The sequence below is a fragment of the Capricornis sumatraensis genome, chromosome 12 (genome assembly GCF_032405125.1).
Source record: "Capricornis sumatraensis isolate serow.1 chromosome 12, serow.2, whole genome shotgun sequence".
Classification (NCBI taxonomy): domain Eukaryota; kingdom Metazoa; phylum Chordata; class Mammalia; order Artiodactyla; family Bovidae; genus Capricornis; species Capricornis sumatraensis.
The window spans coordinates 21,716,327-21,731,967 of record NC_091080.1 but is presented as its reverse complement, the minus strand read 5'-3'; the positions used below and the strand labels follow the sequence as shown (position 1 = coordinate 21,731,967).

The 15,641-nt window shown below is 45.7% G+C and overlaps 1 protein-coding gene across 1 annotated transcript in view; it reads left to right on the top strand.

The window, feature by feature from the left end:
• VWA8 (von Willebrand factor A domain containing 8) overlaps positions 1-15,641 on the top strand; it is a 382,159-nt gene that overhangs the window by 314,911 nt on the left and 51,607 nt on the right. Inside the window, exons 38-39 of the mRNA XM_068984307.1 lie at positions 11,124-11,232; positions 15,236-15,392. Of these exons, the coding sequence (XP_068840408.1) occupies positions 11,124-11,232; positions 15,236-15,392 (266 nt within the window). The remainder of the gene's footprint in view (positions 1-11,123; positions 11,233-15,235; positions 15,393-15,641) is intronic.

Below are 15,641 nucleotides of genomic sequence, written 5' to 3'. Positions count from 1 at the left end.
TATACACAGTGGAATATTACTCAACCATAAAAAGGAACAAATTTGAATCTGTTGAACTGAGGTGAATGAATCTAGAGCCTGTTATACAGAGTGAAGTAAGTCAGAAAAACAAATATCATATATTAACACATATATTGGGATCTAGAAAAATAGTACTGATGAAGCTATTTGAGGGCAAGGATGGAGATGAACATATATAAAATGGACCTGTGGACACAGCAGAGGAGGGAGCCCTAAGCCCTAAAGTTGCTCAGTCATGTCCGACTCTTTTGTGACCCCATGGACTATACAGTCCATGGAATTCTCCAGGCCAGAACACTGGAGTGGGTAGCCTTTCCCTTCTCCAGGGGATCTTCCCACCCCAGGGATTGAACCCAGGTCTCCCACATTGCAGGCGGAGCGTTGAGACGTGTACACTACCATGTATAAAATAGAGAGCTAGCAGGAAGCTGCTGTATAAAACACAGGGAGCTTAGCTCAGTGCCCTGTGATGACCTAGAGGGGTGAGACTGTGCGAGAAGGAGGCTCCAGACAGAGAGGATATGTGTATACTTATAGCTGATTCATACTCGTATGGCAGAAACCAGCACACTATTGTGAAGCAATTATCCTCCAATTAAAAACATTCTTAAAAGAGGGGAAAACGCCTGTTATATATGCACACAATAAAGGCATCCATTCTAGTTATTCCATGTGTGTATTTTGCCCACACTCCAAGTGGTGTTTTTGAGCTGGAGCAGCAGCCTGGAAGGGCCCCTCACCCACCGAGCCTCAGAGCGCAGAGCCATAAATACTCTCAGCCAGTGAGCGACATACGCCGTCCTCCTGAGCTCTGTGTGTGCGCAGTGCATACAGCTTATTTCTCTACAGCCTCTCAGTGCCATTGTGTTGTTCTCTGGTTCATGGTTTTAATTCATCGTGGTTGTCCAAAAGTGCAGAGAAGGCTGGGCCTTTGGAAGCAGAGGAAGACTGTCTCGCTAGATGTGAGAACACAGGTTTTACAAGAACTCCATGTGCTTTGAGGAAATGGTGGAGGAAACTCAGGGTAAACATCAGTAGACAATGACTTCATAAACAAGATTAGAATCTAAGATGATGAACCAACAATGGTATGAAGAATAGCTGAAAGAAACGATGGCTGCTGACATAGCCTGACTTTAACACAAGCGAAACAGAAAACCACTTGCCAAAAATGTTTGATGCTGGAAATCTCCATGAGGAGGATGCTATGATAACCTGTCCACACTGATTCAGTTAGCGTTCCTATTTTCAGAAAAGAATTCCCCCAAGCTATATGTGTTTGCTTGGAGATCTGGTCAGTGCTTCCAAGCATTTTTAGAACCTGATCTTATTAAAACCCCCTTTGCTGTTCCCTACCCTAGTGACTGGGTGGCTTTTCTACCCACCCTTCCTTTTCCTGGGCTTTCCTGGTAGCTCAGACGGTAAAGTGTCTGCCTACAATGCGGGATACCCGGGTTCGATCCCTGGGTCAGAAAGATCCCCTGGAGAAGGAAATGGCAACCCACTCCAGTATTCTTGCCTGGAAAATCCCATGGACGGAGTAGCCTGGTAGGCTACAGTCCATGGGGTCGCAAAGGGTCGGACACGACTAAGTACCTGCACTTCACTTTCCTTTTCCCAGCAACTTAACATCTCAGAGAATCCTGTTGACAGGGAAAGCACAATAGATTTTAAAATTGCCACACAGATTTTGTGTTCTCAGAGGGAACACAAGGCTTGGGTATAAGACTGAAATCACCTGGGCCAGGAAATGCCAGGAAAGATCGTTTAGCTTCTGTAATAATAAAAGCAGATGGCAGTAGATGTCTCTTGCCCCGGCCACTGTGTGTATCACAGAACCAAAGCATTTGCACACTCTTTGCCATAATAGAGATGGCCTTGTGTGGCCAACCTTTTCCTTGGCCGTGGATGTCTGTTGGCTGGGTTTGAATTGACTCAGATGTTGAATGTTAACCTTTTGAAGTCTCTGGAAAATAAAAGATGCAAAAATAGAGAAGGGAGACCGTCACACAAAGACCGTCAGTTTGCCCTGCCTCCACTCTCTGAGGGCTTCCCAGGTGACGCTGGTGGTAAAGAACTCGCGTGCTAATGCAGGAGACTATTAAGAGGCCCTGGAGAAGGCAATGGCAGCCCACTCCAGCATTCTTGCCTGGAGGGCCCCATGGACAGAGGAGCCTGGCGGGCTGCAGTCCATGGGGTCGCAGAGTCAGACACGACTGACGTGGCTCAGCACGCATGCCACTCTCTCTGAGTTTAATTTGCAGCTGTTCTGTGAGAAAGTTTGCAGTGCTCAGCAGGGCCAGTGACAGCAGGCGGTATCCATGCTGGCTCGTCCATGCTAGGGAACTGTTGCCGTGCCAATTTTCTAACATGGCTTTTTGACAGTCACCTACACACAATGATAACATTTGGTTTCCCTTAAAAATTGGTTTGTGCTTAGACCGTCTTAATCCGTGAACCATCCTCTCGATTCCATGATCTACGTTCCGAATTCTCAAATTTTCCAAAAGTCCCTCTGCATCTTTTGTTCCTGTTTGAATTTAAGCAGAAGAAAGAGATGAGTAAGGACTCTGAGTAAAGTTTGAGGTTGCTTTAGGCAGATTCTGCGTTGTGTTGCAGACAGCTGTTCCAGCAGCTCTGTCTAGACCAGAGAGCAGGAGAGAGGCTGCTGCCCACACACTTGGGGGGCACGGAGTCAGCTCAGGCAGGCGGCTCCCCAGAAACTGGAGCTGAGGCCGAGGCAGGGATCAGAGTCAAGCTGCAGGAAGTGCAGGATCGGGATTTGAGAACCACGCCACAGGGCCAGCAGGGCCGCGTGTTTCCTGCCTGTCGGGAGACGGCTGTCCACTGACCAGTGGCTGAGCACTGCTGTGCTGTTTGCCAGTTACAGGCTGGCAGGAAGAGTTCCTGCCAACAGCTTATTGTGAAGAGCACTGTATGCAGAAGCTGAAACTCTTACATTCTGTTGCCGATCTGCCTCTCCCACATGCATTTAATGCATATTTATTAGGCATCTGGGCTTCCCTGGTAGCTCAGCAGGTAAAGAATCTGCCTGCAATGCAGGAGACTCTGGTTCAGTTCCTGGGCTGGGAAGATCCCCTAGAGAAGGGATAGGCTACCCACCCTGGTATTCTTGGTCTTCCCTGGTGGCTCAGATGGTAAAGAATCCATCTGCAATGTAGGAGACCTGGGTTCAATCCCTGGATTGGGAAGATCCCCTGGAGGAGGGCATGGCAACCCACTCCAGTATTCTTGCCTGGAGAATCCCATGGACAGAGGAGCCTGGCGGGCTACAGTCCATGGGGTCACAGAGTCAGACGCGACTGAAGTGACTCAGCACAGCACAGCACATGTACGTATAAGTCACTGTGCCAGCAAAGACAAAGGTAAAACAAGAGTCGTTCCTGTGGGGAGGATCTTTTTCAGAAACTTTGAACACAGATAGAGAAATAACATAGGGTGCACACAGGGATGCATTCCAGAGCATCGCATCCAGTGGAGAAAGGAGGATGTTTGGGGGTTACAGTTTCAAATATTTTAAAGTATTTATCCACCTCATCATTTACACCAGAAAGTGAAGTATGCGTAAGTCTCTGGGAGTGTTCAAGCAGAGAGCGGGAGTGTAAACAGAGTGGGGTTGAGTTTCGAGAAGTGGGCAAGCAGGGTCAGGATGGAGGGCTGATGGTGGACTTGAAAGAGCCTGTGAGAAGGGACTGGAGTCCTTCCTAAGGCAGAAAGAGCTATCCGCTCCTTCAGGACTAGAGAGACAAGAGTTGCTGGGGGACAAGCCACGGACCCGCCTTCTGCCTGTCGCCTGTCGGTGCTCACCTCATAGGCCTTGTCTTCAGGGCCAGGGAACAGTCCCAGCGTGCCCCTCATCAACTCCCCACCTCATCCCCCATCTGCCTGCTTGCTGGTCCCGAGACTTTATTTCCCACTTTTGTGATAAGAGCACTTACCATGTGAGTGCCCTTTCGCGGGGAATTATTTAGTACGAATGAATATCAGCTGCAGGATCGTTTTTTAATATTAATGACCACAAATTAGATCATCTCCTGCTTTTTAAGAACTAAGAGGATTAAAGAAGACAGGAGGTCATTGAATACGTGAAAGAAAGTGTTGCCACCAGCCAGGGGGAAACTGGAGATGAATTACATACTTTGATGGCTTTGCCAGAGGTTGTAGCTGGAACACAAAGAAGCTGCCTCTGGACAACGGTGGTTTGATCATGCGTTATCATTATAGAGTAGCACGTTGTTTATGAAAACTGGGTAAGGAATTATTGCTTTTTTTTTTTTAAGCAGCTGTCTTCATATGAAAGACCATCATACCTAGGGACATATTAATGTGACTTTCATTGTATCTGTGATAGAAATTTCTTATATTTTTCATATGCGTGCATGCTAAGTCACTTCAGTCATGTCCAACTTTACAGCCCTATGGACTGTATCCCACCAGGCTCCTCAGTCCATGGGATTCTCTAGTTAAGAATACTGGAAATGGGTTGTCATGCCCTCCTCCAGGAGATCTTCCTGACCCAGGGATCAAACCTTCATCTCTTATGTTTCCTTACTTTGGCAGTCAGGTTCTTTACCACTAGCACCACCTGGGAAGCCCCTATTTTTCTTATAACCTCAGACAAGAATATGTTTTAGGCAGATGTATTCAATACCTTATTATGGTCTGTATTACCCTGCACTGTGACTTCGTTCTACATTATAAAATATTTTCCTGGAAGCAAAGATCCTGTTTCTTGTTATCTCCATATTCCAGGGAGTAGCAAATGTACCATAAACATACACAGAAATGTCTGAATAAGAAAATGAATGATTAAGTGCGTTGAATTGCCTGCTAATCATCAAATCATAGGCAACTGTAATAAGTAGGATTTCTGATATTATCACGGCAGTTTTCAACATCAGAAAATTGAAAGCACGTCTTCTGGAAGCAGGACATCCTGCAAAGATCGATGCCGTGGCTCGTGCCCCGCTGCCTCTCATTTGTCTTTTAATGAATGAGTCAGTTCGTTTGCATGCATTGGGCTCCAAGTAGCAGAAAACCCAACTTACAGTAGCTTAAACTGCAAGGACAGGGCTTCCCTGGTGGCCCTGGGTGCAATCTCTACCTCGGGAAGATCCCACGTGCTGCAAAACAGCTAAGCCCGAGTGCCGCAGCCATCAAGCCTGCACCCTAGAGCCTGGAAACCACAGCTCCCGAGCCCATGCACTGCAGCTCCTGAAGCCCGAGCGGCCTAGAGCCCATGCTCTGCAACAAGAGAAGCCACCGCAACTAGAGCAGAGCCCCCGCAGCAACAAAGACCCAGCACAGCCAAAAATGAATAAATAAATTAAAAGTTCTTTATATGAAAAAAAACCTATGTCTAATAACATTTATTATTTGCTGATGTAGAAACCAGAAGTAAGTGACTCCGCGGCTGATTGAGCAGCTCAGCGGTGTCATCAGGGACACCACCCTCTCCGTCCTCCCCTCTGCCGCCTCCTCCTCATTGCCCCGTGGTCACCAGGTGGACACCCCAGCTCGAAGCACCACGTCCTCACTCCGTGTCCAAGCCAGCACACGTATGTGCCGCAAGGGAGGGGCAGGCAGTCCCTGCAGGGCCGCGAGTGAGCTCTGTACCCAAGAGGAAAATCTTCCCCAGAAACCTCCCAACAGAATTTGTCTTACGTCGCAGCTCCCAGACTTTCTTCCCCAGACACATCGCTGGCAGAGGGCGATGGGACGGCTGGGCCTCGTCCCAGCTAACCATGATTCATCTGACTTCTGTTTAGAGAGGAGAAAGAGGCAGTGGATGTTGGAGAGGCAGCTGCAAATGCCTGCTGAGCCACACCTCGTCTCCAGCTGGAAAATGAGAATCGGCTGTGTTGTCCAGTCATTCCTCCAAGAACGCACTTTCCTTCCAAGAGTGTGTTCTGGCTATTTATATCATTTTACTGACGGTTTTTGCAAAATCATGAGTGTGAGGAGGAGCCTAAAGTATAGGGCCTTGCCTAGGATTACAGGGCTTTTGTGAGTCATGTCCCTCCGCTACTTTGGGTTTGGGTTGCTTCACTCCGGAACATTTTTTATGAGTTATAATTTACAAGGTCTATGTTTTGTTTTGTTTTTCCATCTTGATTCATATGAAAGAGGACAACTCCTTGGGATTAAAACTTGCTTATCTAAAAGGATGTAGGATGCATCAGCTGTGACCAACACAGCAAAGAGCTCACCATGGGCATCAGTTTGCATCAGCACTTGTAAGAGACCATGATATTTTGTGTTTAGGGCAAAATTTTGATCCATGTGAGTGAACAGATGAGTGCATGCTTAGTCGCTTCAGTGGTGTCTGACTCTTTGCAAACCTATGAACTGTAGCCCACTAGGCTCCTCTGTCCATGGGATTCTGCAGGCAAGAATACTGGAGTGGGTTGCCATGCCCTCTTCCAGGGAATCTTCCTGACCCAGGAGACCCTGTCTCCTGCATTGGTAGGTAGGTTCTTTACCATTAGCGTCACCCGCGAAGCTGTAAGTGAACACTTAAGTATTCACTTAAGTAGGGTGTATATCAGTAACTGGATTGGCTTGTTTGAACTCTTTCTAGATGAAAAGTGAAAGTGTCAGCCACTCAGTTCTGCCTTACCCTTTGCAACCCCATGGACTGTAGCCCACCAGTCTCCTCTGTCCATGGATTTCTCCAGGCAGAAATACTGGAGTGGGTTGCCATTCCCTTCTCCAGGGGATCTTCCCAACTCAGGGATCAAGCCCAGGTCTCCTGCACTGCAGGCGGATTCTCTACCATCTGAGCCACCAGGGAAGCCTTCTAGATGAGACCAGTCCTCAAAGGAAATGCATTCCAAGTCTTTCTCAACACATACTTCAAATAGTTCAGCAGTTTGTCAACCTTCTGAATGACCAGAGATTCTGAGCACCTTTCTGTCCCTAAGAGGCAAGCTTCCTCGAATGATATGCGTTCCTTGGTGTCTGTTGCAGTTTCTGTCTGGGCTGGACTGTCCTAGGCTTCCTGCCTCGCACCTTTTATGAATCATTGTCAATTCACGTAAGAGATGCCCTAAAATGGCTTTGGAAACCGCTTATCAGATGCGCTCCTCCCATCCACCTAGAGAGATAGACTCCTGTGACTGTAATGCCATTCATAGCATGACTCAGAATTAGATAAACTCCCCAAATGCTTGCTTTTAAGTAAGTGTCCTTGGTAATTCATGGTATGTGTTTTTCTGGAATCCACTGTGTTTGGGCTGATGAGTGTTTTTGTCAAGAATTTGTCAATTTTGAAACATCTCCAGACTCCCATTTGGGGTTGGTGGGGAGCAGCCTTGTTGGCAGTGTGAGCCGTGCCAGCTCCCAGCAGGACACACAGGTGGCAACGCAGCAGTTCCTTTCTGCCCAGAAAGTTCACACAAATTTTCCTCCTCCCTGATGGCCCATTGTAGGTGTCTTCACAACTCCAAGAGCTGTCATTTGGCAGGTAGCTGAGGGGGCTATTTGAGAGCCCTTTTCTTTTGCCTTGTGCCATCATTTTTAGTACTTATTCTTGAAAGGCTATTCTCTTACAGCTGCTGCTGCTGCTGCTAAGGCACTTCAGTCGTGTCTGACTCTGTGCAACCCCATAGACAGCAACCCACCAGGCTCCCCCATCTGAATTGTGGTGAAATGTCTAAAGGAGATTGGGATGACCCAGAGAGATGGTACGGGGAGGGAGGGAGGAGGGGGGTTCAGGATTGGGAACACGTGTACACCCGTGGCGGATTCATGTTGATGTATGGCAAAACCAATACAGTAATGTAAAGTAAAATTTAAAAAAAAAGAAGAAGAAAAAATAAAGGAGATTGGTTTATAATGAAAGTAAAGTTACTAAGACACCTAGGACTCTGTTTCCTATGCCTCTTCTGAAATTCTTTTATTTACTTATTTTGTATTGAAAGAAAGTGAAAGTGTTAGTCACTCAGTCTAGTCCGACTCTTTGCGACCTCATAAACTGTAGCCCGCCAGGCTCCTCTGTCCGTGGGATTCTCCAGGCAGGAATACTGGACTGGGTTGCCATGCCCTCCTCCAGGGGATCTTCCTGACCCTGGGATCACACCTGGGTCTCCCGCATTGCAGGCAAATTCTTCAGTTTGAGCCACCAGGGAAGCCCATTTTGTACTGAAGCATAGTTGATTTACAATGTTGTGTTAATTTCTACTGTACACAAGTGTCTCAGTTACATATATATGTATGTATATACACATTCTTTCCTCTACTCTTTTCCATTGTTCCCTGTGCTATCCAGTAGGACTTTGTTGTTTATTTATTTTTAATAGATAATACACCCTAAAGTGACGGCTGGTGTTAAGAACAGTTACTCCAGTAACGCTGTCATGGCCCAGACCATTTTTAGAGCTTCCTCTTTGAGAACTGATTTGTAGAGCTGTCACAACTCTTATGAAGCAAACTAGTCTCATTGTTTTATAATTTGATTTTGACTAAAACCGCTCGTTTACCAGATTTTGAATTGTTTAATCAGTTAGCTAGAACATGTCAATGTTAAGTGGAATGGGAGAGATTATTTAGTTCAACCCCCTTTAGTTTCTGATGAGAAAGTTTAGCCCCAGAGAAGTTAATTGACTTTGCAAAGAGTGCAGAGTAAGTTAGCAAATAATTCACACACATCAGAACTATTTGGTTCATACACGTCAGTTCCAAATATCCTTTAGCTATTTATTAAAAATCAAATCTATTTTTAAAGAATACATAATTTCCACCATTAAAGATATTAAAATAGAATCTGCCATGGACTCTGCGGATCCTTCCTAAAGCACTCCAGAAGTGTTTTGAACACCATTATTGTAATAAATGTATCTTTATGGATTAAAAAGCTTATCATCTTATTATAATATATTTCCATATGTAAGTTCCAGTATGTTTTTTTAAAAATCCATTAGACTGTAGTCATAACTTTTATGTAGATTTCTTAAATTGACACAGAATAAAACTCTATCTCAATTTTGAAATGTTTCTTATTTTTCTCATTTCTCGTGGAAAACATCTATAAGATACTGCTAAGATAACCAGACATTACCTCCTGGCTGAGGCAAGCTTGTCCTTGTTTTGTGATGTCCAGTGAGATAGTCACGGACTACATATGGTAATTTCAAACTTAAATTTTAGTTAAGTAAAATTTAAAAATCAAGTACTCAGGAGGTACATTGCTACTATCTACCATAATCTACCATATTAGATCCCTCAAGTATAAATACTTCTATCCGCACAGAAAATTTTATTGGTTAGTGCTGGTCTAGAGTTCTTGTAGTCAGTATACATATTTTAATTTACTACGTATCTCTTACACTCTAAAAAAGTTAGAAAGTGGTGGCAAGTTTTGGGGAAAGTACTTTAAATGTTTATTTGTTCTCTAAATGTTGCTAGCTATTCTGCATAGTTTAATTTTTTAAAAGAAGAATTTATTTTCACCCATTTTTGGGGAGCATGATTGTATGCGTGGAATTCATGTCAACTGTCACGTCCTGGCTGCCAAATTTTAAAATATGCTGAAATTATGGCAAAAGCTCTATCAGTGCTGCCAGAGCTAAAGGCAGAAGTGTGTTAGCTACTCACTCGTGTCCCTCTCTTTCACAGCCCTCTGGATTGTAGCCCGCCAGGCTCCTCTGTCCATGGGATTCTTCAGGCAAGAATACTGGAGTGGGTTGCCATGCCCTCCTCCAGGGGATCTTCCCGACCCAGGGATCAAACCCACATCTCCTGCACTGCAGGCAGATTCTTTACCATTTGAACCACCAGGGCTTCCCTGGTAAGGGCAGAAAGGTCCAGTTAATTGAAATCTTGTTACAATGTAATAATGTTTGAAATGAACGAGTCTGGATATAACACAATGGAAATTATGTTGAATTCATTCTTGATAGCCATTTTATTTGCAAAGGCCGTAAATTACCTACCTACCTTTGTTTATCCTAACATCCAGAATGAAAAGTCCACTCACTAAGAAGGCACGGGTCAGCTCTCAAGACTGACCTGGCGTCATGCTCCAGGTCCATTTCCAAGCTCCCCTGCTCCACTGTGAGCAATTCGAGGGCAGTGACCAGTCCTCCGTGGCTTTTGCAGGCCTCACGGTACTTCAGATGATACCTTGCCAATACATTGCCCATTAAGGCTTGTTTGAACAGTTGATCTGGTCTGCCCTGAAAATCACTGTATTTGGGAGCAGGCTCATAGGGTGCATGAATGTGACTGCTTCAGATGCTTTTTATTGTGGAGTAATATCTACTGAGCTGACTGCTAGGATGGAACTCCAGTGTGGTTATCAGTACTCTTGGTGAATCTGTGCTGAATTAAATTAGGGACCAATGAATGAGCCGTAGGCTCTCAAAGAGAAAGGCTAAAGTGCCGCCTGTTCTGTTTGATATGCAGGAACAGTAAGTCCAGTTTTAAAATACAGATGAGCTAGGAGAGCTAAAATACCGTGATGAGAGTGGGCCCGGAAAATAAGCAGGTTTTAGTCTCTGTGCACATAACGTATATCAGTGAAGCACACAAAGGTATATTTTCTGGGTTTCTTTTTTCATATATTTCATATAAAGTAGCCTTTTTCTGAGGAATGGGATTTCTTTGAAAATCAAATAGATGAATGTTTATCTGCTGTGACTCAGCTGGACCAGGTGGACTATAGTCCGCTAGGCTCTGCAGTCCATGGAATTCTCCAGACAAGAATATTGGAGTGAATTGCCATTCCCTTCTCCAGGAGATCATCCCAACTCAGGGACTGAACCCTTGTCTCTTGCATCTCTTGCATTGACTGGCGGGTTCTTTACCACTAGGGAAGCCCCATGATCCAGTCTAACTCCTTTTTTTTTTTTTTGTAAAGAATATTTTTTATAATTAAATTTGTTTCCTTCCCAACCCAGTGGATGTAAAATCTGGTGAAATTTTGCCAGACACGAACAGCATCTATCATGAGCATCTATCAACAGTATCTATCAGGTTATGAGCTACCTTAAGGACTTAGGGATAAACAGTCCTTTCTTTCTGTCCTGCAGGTCCTGGCCTTGGTCACGGAGAATGATAATATCTTATTTCTTCATTTTCAGATAACAATCGAAAGAGAGAGCGGTGAAGACGTGAGTTCCCCCAAACATGGGAAGGAGGACCCAGACAACATGCCACATGTGGGTGGTAACACCTGGGCTGGCGGCACAGGTTGGTAGCATGGGCACTTTCCTGGGTCAGGCTTCCAGAGACTCCGTGAGCCCATGTGGACAGCCCACCAGCCCCAAGAAGGCTCAGGAATCTGTTTGCCTTCTCCTCCAACCCCATTAGTCAGCTGGAGTGTGCTTCTGCCCTCTGACGCAGCATGATTTTAAGACACGAAAAGCCCTGGCATTTGGAGCCCCGCAGACTCAGCAGACAGTCAGAGGCAGCAACCCCCTGACCTCAGACCGTTCTGGTCCTCATTGATCAAAGGGGTCTACTATGAACTGCCTCCCAAGATTGTGGTGAGGATTCAGTAAGATTATGACTGCAAAGTGCTGAGCTCAAGACCTGGCATGAAAAACGCATTCATTAAAAGTGTTAATCCCCTCTTTTAAATTCCCTGTCCTTGGGACCATTCCAGAAATCGACAGTAAATTCTTTCTGGACCAGCTGACTTTGAAAAGACATGGTCCTTGTCTTCCACATCTCAGAAGAGAGTACGTCGAGGCTGCGGGGTTCTGAGATAAGAGAGATGGTTGTGGTCTGAGCCGATGACTGGGGTCTGTCCCTTCCTCTTGGCTGCCTGTCGAGAGCATTGTTCCCAGCCAAGACCACGGCCTTCCTCTTTCCTCTGCGGCAGCTGGAGCGACACAGCTGTGGGGCCGCAGGAATAGGGCCAGACTGTGTGCGCACCGTCTGATCTTATCGCGGCCGTGAGCCGCGCCAGCACAAGCTCCGTTCTCTGTCTTCACTGGGGACAGTCTGTGCTCCTTGGCCTTGACAGCCTCGGGAGGAAATGGGTTACCGTCCGGGGACAATGTGCTCTCCAGCAGGCCTGTGGACCCCTCTCCTCCTCTGTTTATTCATCAAGCATCAGCTTGAAAGGAAGGATATTTTTAGAAATGGCCTTTGATCTGGAAGTTAGTGTCAAGCCAGCAGGATTTAATCCCTTTGGAATGCACTGTGGGACGCGCTGGCCAGATGCAGGCTTCCCAGCCATAGGCTACTTACTCTGGAGCGGAGGTGCTCACCTGTTATTCAGCTCACATCTAACAGCTCGTATATCTGTCCGGGCTGATGACCCTGCTTTTACTTCCCAGCTGAGTTGTCAGTCTGTCAAGGCTCTTTCGCTACAAATTCTTTTTCTCTTTGTCCCTCTCTGCCTCAGAATTCTCTGCACTGAAGGTAATCATTTGATTACATGAGTCATTTGATTCCTTTTTCATCATCAAAACCCCTTCTCTGTCTCTCTCCCCCTTATCTTCACAGATTTAGGATATCCAAGCGTAGTTTCAATATTATACCTTGAGATCTAGACTCTCTGGCAAGCCTTTTCATTTTGGCACTAGTGGTAAAGAGCCTGCCTGCCAGTGCAGGAGATACAAGAGACATAGGTTCAATCTCTGGGTTGGGAAGATTCCCTGGAGAAGGGCGTGCCAACCCCCTCCAGTATTCTTTCCTGGAAAATTCCATAGACAGAGGAGCCTGCCAGGCTACAGTCCGTGGGGTCGCAAAGAGTCTCACGCAGCTGAGCTCACACTCTGGAGTCACAAGTTCAAATTAAAGTCTTCTTGGAAGTGCAGGTTGTGAAGAATTCCACCCTCACGTCTTCTCCACCCCCATCTGACTTTGCCAAGGGACTGACTGTCACTCACACCAGCCTCTAGACGGTTGTAGGTCATTCCCTCCTTTCACCAGAAACGATCTCATCTCAGCACCTGGGAAGTTTTAAGTTCTCATTTATGACCTACCCATAAATAAGGAGCACCTCCGGTGGAAAGGGACTCAGCTCTCAGGACAGCATTTCCACCCCTGAATCTCATGACCATAGTCCTCTCCGCCCATTGACCATCCATAAGCGACAGCCAGGAGTCACACACATCCAAGGTGGAATTTTCCACCAGCAATTTCTAAATAAAAAAGAAATAAGATGAGCTGGAATCAAAGGATAAAAATACTATAATTAATGGGCTGTTCTCATGGTATTTCCCAAAAGGAAATGACCTACCTGGACTTTGATAAGGGAAGCAGAGCATGCTGAGTTCTTACTTTGAACTTATTACACCAATTAAGGCTTCAAGGGAGAAAAGGAAAACATAGCGTAATTTATCCAAAGCCTAAACACTTTCAAAATTTCCACTTTATGAAACTTAGAAATGGGCTCACTCTGTGCGCTGGAAGTTGTCTACATAGTGATAGTGAGACAAGTCCCTTTTAGAGCTCTCATTTTGTGCCAGTTGCTGTGCTGAGTGTGACTGAGACACAGAGAAGTTAGCGAACTTCCCTCAAGGACACGTGACTCGTACGTTGGAACCAGGATTCAAACTCAGGCAGTCTGACTTGCCTATACAGTACTGTACTATGTAATGCTAGCGTTCATATTAATACGATTAGTATACTATACTAATCAATACTTGACTATAATGGACAATATTATGCTACCCCTCCAATATTGGGATCTCTTCTAAGTTCCCAACTTATGTGTAAAGGAACAAAAGAAACTAATTGCCAATATTTTAATCATTATAAAGCTGGGGTAATAAACTGATAACCCAGGGCCCGAATCTAGCCGATATATGTATTTTGGCGGTCCATGTTGTGTTTTAAGATGATTTGAATTTGAAGATATTTAGACAAGGCAAGTCCTCTCTAGTTAGCCAAGTTCTCACCACTTCTTATAATATTACCTACCTAGTCTTCTAGGCATTGAATTTATACCTACAACATACAGTATTACATAATGCACATTTACAACCATGTAAAGTGTTAGTCGTTTAGTCATGTCCAACTCCTTGCGACCCCATGAACTGTAGCCCACCAGGCTCCTCTGTCCAAGGGATTCTCCAGGCAAGAATACGGGAGTGGATTGCCATTTCCTTCTCCAACAAGTGTGTAAACTTGGGTTTGTATTTTAAAACTGTCCTGAAGCTGACAGTATTTATCTATGGCATGTTACTCTAAGCTAAAAGTCAAAGTATAATAGCTGACTTCTCATCTGGCTCAGCCACTGATATGAGTTCACATGTCTGTCACTTAACCTCTCTGCGCTCTATTTTTACCACTTGCAAAGCAGAAGAAGCAATATCCATAGCCTAACCATCTTTCTTTGATTTTAATGAAAAATCAGGTTACTGTGAAGAAAGAGGAGTGTTGTTCATTTAATTAACATATATTTACACACGAAGTATTTGGGGCTTCCCCAGTGGCTGAGAGGTAAAGAATCTGCCTGCAAGGCAGGAGCCACAGGAGACAGCCTGGGTTGGGAAGTTCAGCCTGGGTTGGGAAGATCTGCTGGAGGAGGGCATGGTAACCCACTCCAGTACTCTTGCCTGGAGAATCCCCGTGGACAGAGGAGCCTGTCGCAAAGAGTTGGATATGATTGAAGCGACTGCACGCACGCACACACCAAGTATTTACGGTGTTTAAGCTCTGTACTCTTACAGGTACAGAGCTACAAAGAATATAAAATATAATCCCATTCATCCTATAGGTGGTAAGAAAAGAAAAAATTTAAGGAATAACAAACAGGGCATAAGCGTATTGATCCCTGTGTGGCTGTCATCAGGTGAGGGGTCATGGATTTTGGACTGAGCCTTGAAATATGGGTTGGAATTCGCTGGATGGAGAAGAAGAGTATCCTAAACCGGGGGACACCTTGTGTTTCCAGAAGAAAGTCATTTGAGTAATTACTAGTTTTCCCACTGGCTCAGCGATAAAGAATGTGCCTGCAATACAGGAGCCGTGGGAGACACAGTTTTGTTCCCTGGGCGGGGAAGATCCCCTGGAGAAGGGCATGGCAACCCACTCCAGTATTCTTGCCTGGGAAATCCCATGGACAGAGGAGCCTGGCAAACTACAATCCATAGTGTCTCAAAGAGTCGGACACAACTTAAGGGACTTAGCACAGCACGCAGGTGTAATTAATATACTTCATGGGACTGCCTTACAGCCCTGCTCTTTTGTGGTCTAGATCAGACTGGTCACCTGGACTTTCATGGTTTCCTCCCAGGTGGAAGAGACACCGCAGGCCTGGGCGGCAAGGGAGGTCCTTACCGGCTGGACGCAGGCCACACAGTCTACCAGGTCTCTCAGGCTGAGAAAGACGCTGTTCCTGAGGAGGTGAAGAGAGCTGCGAGAGAGATGGGCCAGAGAGCGTTTCAACAGAGGTGGGTGGTCCCCCCTGCGTCCGGAGCGGGGAAACGTCATGGCAAACCCTGAGCAGACCCAGGTTCTGTGATTCTCCACTTCATGCAGCCACTTAGACCACAAACTGCAACCCGTAGCCACCTCACCCCCCATTGGAGACAGCTGAGTGAACATAATCTCCAGCTCTTTCTGCTCAGGCCCTTTTAAATGTATTAAATGCATATAACGGTATAGAGGAAGAACTGAGCACTTTAGAAGGTAAAACCAGG